General features: G+C 46.5%; 1 protein-coding gene across 1 annotated transcript in view; it reads right to left on the bottom strand.

Annotated features, from left to right (window-relative positions):
• Window positions 1-809: 809 nt before the first annotated feature.
• The window catches only part of LOC115005006 (BRCA2-interacting transcriptional repressor EMSY-like), a 17,694-nt gene continuing 10,446 nt past the window's right edge, over window positions 810-8,057 (bottom strand). Inside the window, 9 exon segments of the mRNA XM_029426777.1 lie at window positions 810-1,819; window positions 2,162-2,557; window positions 3,098-3,298; window positions 3,300-3,665; window positions 4,112-4,260; window positions 4,422-4,571; window positions 6,485-6,652; window positions 6,999-7,101; window positions 7,103-7,192. Of these exon segments, the coding sequence (XP_029282637.1) occupies window positions 1,637-1,819; window positions 2,162-2,557; window positions 3,098-3,298; window positions 3,300-3,665; window positions 4,112-4,260; window positions 4,422-4,571; window positions 6,485-6,652; window positions 6,999-7,101; window positions 7,103-7,192 (1,806 nt within the window). The 3' untranslated portion in view covers window positions 810-1,636.

Here is an 8,057-nt window from a genome sequence, read left to right as displayed (position 1 = left end):
TCAAACTGACACTTAGCTTGAGATATTGACTCACATTAACATCTGCATCACATGCTTTGTCTGGGATTGTGACTAGAGGGGCTTTAAAACTAAATTGTACATTCTTTAAAGTCTTAATAGTAACACTATTATCTTACACAGCTACACTAGGATTAAAGATTCTTCTGGTTAACCTCAAACACAACCATCTCCATCATCCACACCATGAACCAAAGTGTCAACACCAACGCACTCTTACACAACCTTCTTGACGAGAGGAAGCTCCTAAAGTTTCAGAGTCAAAGTGCTTCTTTGTATTCTAGGAAGTCCCTCTTAAAAGGAATTTCAGTAAAACGTCTTTTCCTTCCTTCCGGATTCTCTTGGGAGTCCAACAACATGTGCAGCTTATTTATAAAAATGAAACAACCAAGACATACGGGCACCTTCAGGTGATGTTTAAGTCCTGCGCCGCACAAAAACCTACTTTGCTTATTGTTACTTCACATGTTTGAGCTTCTCTGTGCAGAAGGATTTATGTGCAGAAGGTTTGACACTAGAAAGCTGAAGAGGGAACGTGACTTTAAATCACACAAGCTGAAGCTTTTTCACAATCACTCCCAGATTGGACCTCCAATATGCAACTGGCTTGAATCTTGGAGCCTCCGCTGCACATTCATCTCGTCTTAGTTAAACCTTTAAAATCAAATATATTCAGAATTGCATGTATTTGGATGGAAAAGGATTGTAAGATAAGTATAAGGATAAGTATGTTTGAACACATCATCACACTGTGACTCCCTAAGTGTTACAATACCACTGTATAAACTCACTTGTTCTATTTAGCGGGTTTATTGTGCAGATTAAATGATTTTCCTCAACTAGTCGTCTAGTTTGAAAAGGTATAAAATAAATGCATAGTTTAAACACACTATGCAGAAGCAAATGCATACTTGGTGAAACTCTAGAACGTATCTTACAGAAAACAAGGTACATTGCTTAATGCTTTTTCTTTTAACATTACATCAGTTACAATGAACAGTAACACATATGTTATCCTTCCTCCGAGAAGCTTTTCTGCTTTATGTTCCACGCAGCTTTGTTCTCTCTTCTGAAAACTTAAATCCCAAAAGTTACAAAGCTGCACCTCAGTCAAAAGAAAATACTGTTCATCTGGTGGTAAAAACCTTCATCGAAAGATGTCTATCAACAGGAGAGTCGCTTTGTACAAAGATTGGGGAACACACGTTTGAAATACTCTAGACAATCAACAGAAACGCAGGCCTGCAGTGGTTTGATCCGGCTGTATGTCACGTTACGTGCAGCGGCACAAGGCAAAGTGCCAAAACCTCCAACTAATCAATGTTAAGGATGTGTAAGTGTCTGTGCTGGACAGTTTGTTTGGAGAGCTTTCCAAATGTCTGGGGCTGCACTAAAACTAATCCTTTCACCTCGCCCCCACGTCCAGCGCTGCTCGCTGGCAATAAAAACCACATGTGCCATTAGTTGTGGGAAAGAAAAAAAATACTTATTATGAACAAACTAATATTTTACACAAAAACAGAAAGCAGTTTTGCTCTTGCACTATATGTAAAAAAAACAGCCAGAGTCTTTTGTCCGCTGGGTTTGAGGTCACAAGCCATCTCCAGCGTGGAGAGGGTTAGGGTTGGTGGGCGGGACTGGCCGCTGCGGCCTCGTCGTTGCTGCTGTCCACCTCCTGCTCCATGGGGCTGTCCTCCTCCAGCTGCTGGCTGGTGTAGTTGGTGATCTCCAGGAAGCCGCTGGGCTCCACCACCACGTTGGACTGGCTGGAGTCCGGGAGGATGGAGTACTGAGGAATCACCTGCATGCGTTAGTCACAGAAGATGTATCACGCTAATGTTTCTGTTCAAGTCAATACACAAACTCAGCGGCCACTTTATTAGCGATCAATGCTAAAACATAATGGAACACCTGACGGGGTCACAAAACTGAGAACCGTTGTATTGTACAGGTGTACATAATAAAGTGGCCACTGAGTGAACATCACAATATGAATGAAGTCGCTGTTCCCCTCGAGTTTAAAGAGAAATGAATACATTTGAGCGTGTTAGCAGTCTGACGTAATATTCAAACTTCACATTATAGACGGTGCTCCAGGTTTGTCTGATTTATTACATTCATTATCTTGTAATAAATCTCTCACCTCAATGACCTCCATGTCTTCTTTGTTCCTCTGTGCTGTGAGGCCCGGCATGCAGCTGAACTGCTGAGACTTTGTGTGGGAAAGATGCATGGAGGCCCCGGAGCTGCTGATGAACTGGCCCGAGTCCAGGGTGCCCGACACGGCCTGGGCTTTCCCCAGAGGGCCGCAGTCGCTGGAGGAGTCCACCACCATGGGCTCTACGCTGGGATCGATCTCCGCCTCCATCATGGAGATCTTCAGAATGTCCGACACCGAGGGCTTGTCTCCCGAGGGCCTGGAGCTAGACTCGGGGATTAGTTTGGCAGTGGCCTCGGCGCTACTGAAGACCGGCGACGAATGGTGGGAGCTGCCGAAGGTGATCTTGGTGACGGTGGCGCTCTGTGTGATGATTGGCTGCTGTGGAAGATATTTGAAAGAGGAGAAAACACAGGAAGTTGAATAATGTCAGTCTTTTGTTTCGTTAACGCTACGTTCTCTAACATCTACGCTTCGTTGTCTTTGGCGGCATCAATGGCGGTAATGGGTGTCACTTTAACACGACTGTAGTCGTAGCTATTGTTCGGCCCTACGTCTTTGTTGTTGTGTCTAACCAGCTGTCAGAACTCAATCACAGCGAAACAAAGAACAGAATAGAGCTGCAGATAATACGACTCTAAATCAACTGCTGCTGCTCATCAGTCTGCGCTCAAGGTAAACATGACAAATGCTTTATTGTATCCAACGAGGAAGGAAGGAAAAACCCTTCACACGCACGTGAGGGATATTTACTGTCAGGTGACTCGAGGAAAGCTCGAGTGACAGAAGTCGGACCAAGATCCTCCACCTCGGGGGATTTCATTTTTGCATTCCACTGAGGCGCTTGAAAGGCGTGACTTCATGTGTCAAACAAACAAACGCCCCGAGTTGTTCATATCTCACACCTGGCAGCTGGCTCACCTGGCTGGAGGCAGTCTTTTCCGTGCCGACGGGGTGGTGCGCCTGCAGGGGAGGAGGGTGGGACATGGGGGTGTGCAGGGGTCTGTGGTGGGATGTGGGTGCTTGCTGGAGCTTCGGGAGCTGCGGCGTCAACAGGGGCTTGGTTGGCATGACCAGGGTCGTGACCTTTGCCCCGGTGACTTGGGCCGGTAAAGTCGGGGGGTCTGTCTTTGGGGCTCTGGGTTAAGGCCTGGGGTTTGGGCTGACTCTGCTCTCGTAGTTTTGGGAGTTTCTTAGTCAGAATGAGAGTTGAGGGGAAGGCAGCGGAGGAAGAGGAAGGCTGGCTGATTTGAGGTTTGCTGTGCAGTTGTGGCGGCGGCTGGGTGGAGGCGGAGCTGTGGCGGCTCTGCTCGGCCTCTGCCTGGCTCGAGGGCGCCGGCTGAGCGGCTGCAGAGAGGCTGGTTTGCTTCGTGGGATCTGTAGCTGGTTGGCTGGAGCGGTAAAACAAACCCGTTTGGGGGTCCAAGGTGTCGCCTTCCAGCTCGCCCACCTCTAACACGCTCTCAGTTTTACCATGGCTGTCAGAGGGCTGAAACAGTCACAGAGAAGAGCACGGAGTCAGACACTCAAAGTTATTGTTGTACAATGTGGGCATTATGTGCAATATGATGGACATAACTGCACTTCAGATGTACGTGTGTGTGTGTGTGTGTGTGTGTGTGTGTGTGTGTATATAGAGTCTTTTAATTTTTATATGTGACACCGTCATTAAAATAAGAACTCGGAGTCGAGACTAGAAATGATCTTAATTAACGTTTCTGTATTGCTCGAGTGAATTAGATGGAACTTTATCAAAAGGTAATAAAATAAAAGGTGAAGTATGAAAAAGGAACATCGTTTATGGGATGCATAAATATGAAGCGTATTACAAAATCACCACAACCCACGTACTCTCTATTGTTGTCATGACATCTACTCAGCAGCTACAAACACACGTTTCTGTCTAAACCAGAGCATCAGACCGAGTGTCCTCACCACGTGCGACGCTGCAGAGGACACGGTGGCAGCCGGTTTGGTTACCACGGTAACATGGCTGATTTTGTAAGGCTTCCCGAGCAGCTGACTGGAGGACATGACCACGCTATCGTCCTCTGAGGCCACGCCCACTCTGCTGCTGACTTTACCTGGAAGAGGAATCAGAGCGTTATACACACACACACACACACACACACACACACACAGACACACACAGACACACACACACACACACACACACACACACACACAGACACACACAGACACACACACACACACACACAGACACACACACACACACACACACCACCTGCTGTGACTGTGCTGGCTTCAGCCTCTGAGGTGGAGGGCCTGGGGGGCTCCGGGCTGGGCTTCTTCTCCTGGGCCAGCTGGATGGGCATGACCATCTGGCTCAGGTCGATGGTGTGCTGTCTGGGTTTGGACTCTCCCTTCTCCTTCACTGCCGGGGGGGGGGGAGGAAAAGTAATGTTTGCATCAGCAGAAGATCAAAACGAGAGCGTCGGCCATTTTGTCGTAATGTAAGTTTATATGACGCTCGACAAAGAACTTGATACACGAGAGTCTCGAGTGTGACACGAGTTACAGCGGGAGGAAAGTAAGTACAAAATAATAAATAAATATATTTTATGGAGGTTAAGAATATTGCAAAGATGAAGTATCATTATTTTAGGTCCATCACAGCATTTTAAGTGTTGGAAGTCACAAGGTGTTTTTAAGATGATAGGGTTCGGGTTGTGAATACCTTCATTAATAAGTGCATCTGTTGAACCGCTCGGGTTTCATTTCATGCACTAAATCACTTTTGGGACTTTACAATCAGGAGAAGAAGAATGTTATTGGAAGTTCTATGATGCAGGTCTCATGTTCAACTACAGGGGTACAAATACTTTCCAACTTCAAATATTTTGTGGGAATTTGTCTCCGTCTCCGTCATCATCATCATCATCATCATCATCATCATCAACCCAGTTCTGCAGGTTTGTAACCCGATGAGCTTCTAGTGAGATCAAAGCCTCGGGCGTAAAACAGAATTACTTTGAATTCTTTTTCATTACCGGCTCAGATACCAGATTTTATCATTTTTTCTTCAGAGCATTTTATTTATTATTTATTGCCTGGATATCAAGAGATATAAAGAGATATAAAGAGATATAAAGAGATATAAAGAGATATCAAGAGATATAAAGAGATTATAAAGAGATATAAAGAGATATCAAGAGATATAAAGAGAATTTCAACAAACCAGTTCAACAAATCAGCATGCGTACGGGTGATTCAGCATGCGTACGGGTGATTCAGCATGCGTACGGGTGATGCAGCATGCGTACAGGTGATTCAGCATGCGTACAGGGGATACAGCATGCGTAAAGGTGATTCAGCATGCGTACAGGTGATGCAGCATGCGTACAGGGGATACAGCATGCGTACAGGTGATGCAGCATGCGTACAGGTGATGCAGCATGCGTACAGGTGATGCAGCATGCGTACAGGTGATGCAGCATGTGTACAGGTGATGCAGCATGCGTACAGGGGATACAGCATGCGTACAGGTGATGCAGCATGCGTACAGGTGATGCAGCATGCGTACAGGTGATGCAGCATGTGTACAGGTGATGCAGCATGCGTACAGGGGATACAGCATGCGTACAGGTGATGCAGCATGCGTACAGGTGATGCAGCATGCGTACAGGGGATACAGCATGCGTACAGGTGATGCAGCATGCGTACAGGTGATGCAGCATGCGTACAGGTGATGCAGCATGTGTACAGGTGATACAGCATGCGTACAGGTGGTACAGGTGATACAGCATGCGTAAAGGTGATTCAGCATGCGTACAGGTGATACAGCATGCGTACAGGTGATGCAGCATGCGTACAGGTGATACAGCATGCGTACAGGTGATGCAGCATGTGTACAGGTGATACAGCATGCGTACAGGGGATACAGCATGCGTACAGGGGATACAGCATGCGTACAGGTGATGCAGCATGTGTACAGGTGATGCAGCATGCGTACAGGTGATGCAGCATGCGTACAGGTGATACAGCATGTGTACAGGTGATACAGCATGTGTACAGGTGATGCAGCATGTGTACAGGTGATACAGCATGTGTACAGGTGATACAGCATGTGTACAGGTGATACAGCATGCGTACAGGTGATACAGCATGTGTACAGGTGATACAGCATGCGTACAGGTGATACAGCATGCGTACAGGTGATACAGCATGTGTACAGGTGATACAGCATGCGTACAGGTGATGCAGCATGCGTACAGGTGATCAGCATGTGTACAGGGGATACAGCCCCCACCCCCCCCTCGCCCATCTTTCCGTGACATAAAGGCTCACCTGTTGTCTGCTGCAGCTCCAGCAGGGCTTTGATGGTGGAAGTGGCAGACTGGGCTTCCCCACCAGACACCTCCTGGTAGATAATAGTGGGGCTGGACTCCACAGATATTTCCTGCTCTGTCCAATCGTGCTCTCTAGAGGACACCAGGTGCACTACAGGCTGAGGCTCTGAAGACGGACGGAACAACGTGGGACACATTTTAATTCCTCATACATTGGCTCGGGGTTATTTTCACATTAGTGTTGCCTCATGTTCATATAGAGACACACCCAGGAGAGTAAAGCAGTAGCAGCTGATTCATTATTCTCTCTGGTCTCTATGAGAGATACTGATATCAAATATCTGGCCGATACTGACTCGTAGATCAGGTATCGGTGATATCTGGGTCACTTCCACACAGTGAAGCATACATCTTATTATTTAAACAATAGTATCTCTCTCTACTCTGTAGACCGGGACTGAAGCGTTGGATCGGTGCATCCCGTCTTTATGCCATGGATAAGGGAAGTATACCTTGAGCGCTGCCGTGGGAGGGCTCGCCAGCTAAGCTGCCCGAGTCGTCCTTTATGGACCCGTCCTGGCCTGGGGTCTGACCGTGCCCCATTTCTGCCGCGCGGGGTCACCTGCTGCAGCGCCTCAGTGACCAGCTGCCTGGTCTGCTCGCTCACCACCGCCGTCTGGAAGACTGGCTTAGGTTTGATGAGAACCTGGAAGGAAACCAAAAGAACATACAGAGTTCTGTAAAGCAGCAGTTCGCAGTTAAACAACATATAAATATATTTAAGACTTCGTGATCGTGGAACGTTTGGTTTGCAGTCATACTCCCACCACTGGCAGAAGCTGCTTCAAACATTAGCAGACTCAAGTACATCTACACTGTGATTATTGTTCTGTACATGATCTTATTCTGTCCTTGTACTCATTCTTATGTTTCTGCTGTGGAGCACTTTGAGCTGCAGGTCTTGTATGAAAGGTGCTCTACAAATAAAGTTATTATGATGATTAACTAACATTTTATAGAGCAGAATCGATGCAGAATGTGTGTATGAGCTGCTCCACAGCCCTGATTCTTCACTATAATCATGTCGGAGTTGGCATGAAGATATTAATACACATTTGTTGATGGTGAATGTTGATAACTGAGTCATATTTCCGTCTGCCTTGTTGCATGTAGCAGGTCATGGATGTAAACAGGTTCCTAACTGGGTCACAAGAAATGTGACCTGATTTTGAGATTGTTGCTGTTTTGGATCTAAGTTGTGGCTTCACTGAAACTTGACAGCAGATCATCAGTGGGGGAGGAGAATACAGTACGGCCTGCACATGTACTGCACAGCTGGCTGACGCACAGACCTCAAGTTCCCCTTGGTGACTAAACACAAAAGTGAACTCAGGCTATGTTTAGACTGAAGTGATGATGTTGAAAGTAGAACATACCGTTTGTGAAAGCACATAAATCATCAGAATCTTTTTGCAGTAATTCAAAAATATGTTTCAGAATATATTCTGTGTTAAATAAATTCCCCAAAAACATTGGGGAAGATCGAGTTAGTCAACTTCTCAGTCGCCGTT

Source organism: Cottoperca gobio, unplaced genomic scaffold (assembly GCF_900634415.1).
Source record: "Cottoperca gobio unplaced genomic scaffold, fCotGob3.1 fCotGob3_237arrow_ctg1, whole genome shotgun sequence".
Taxonomy (NCBI): Eukaryota; Metazoa; Chordata; class Actinopteri; order Perciformes; family Bovichtidae; genus Cottoperca; species Cottoperca gobio.
This window is presented reverse-complemented; position numbering and strand designations above follow the sequence as displayed.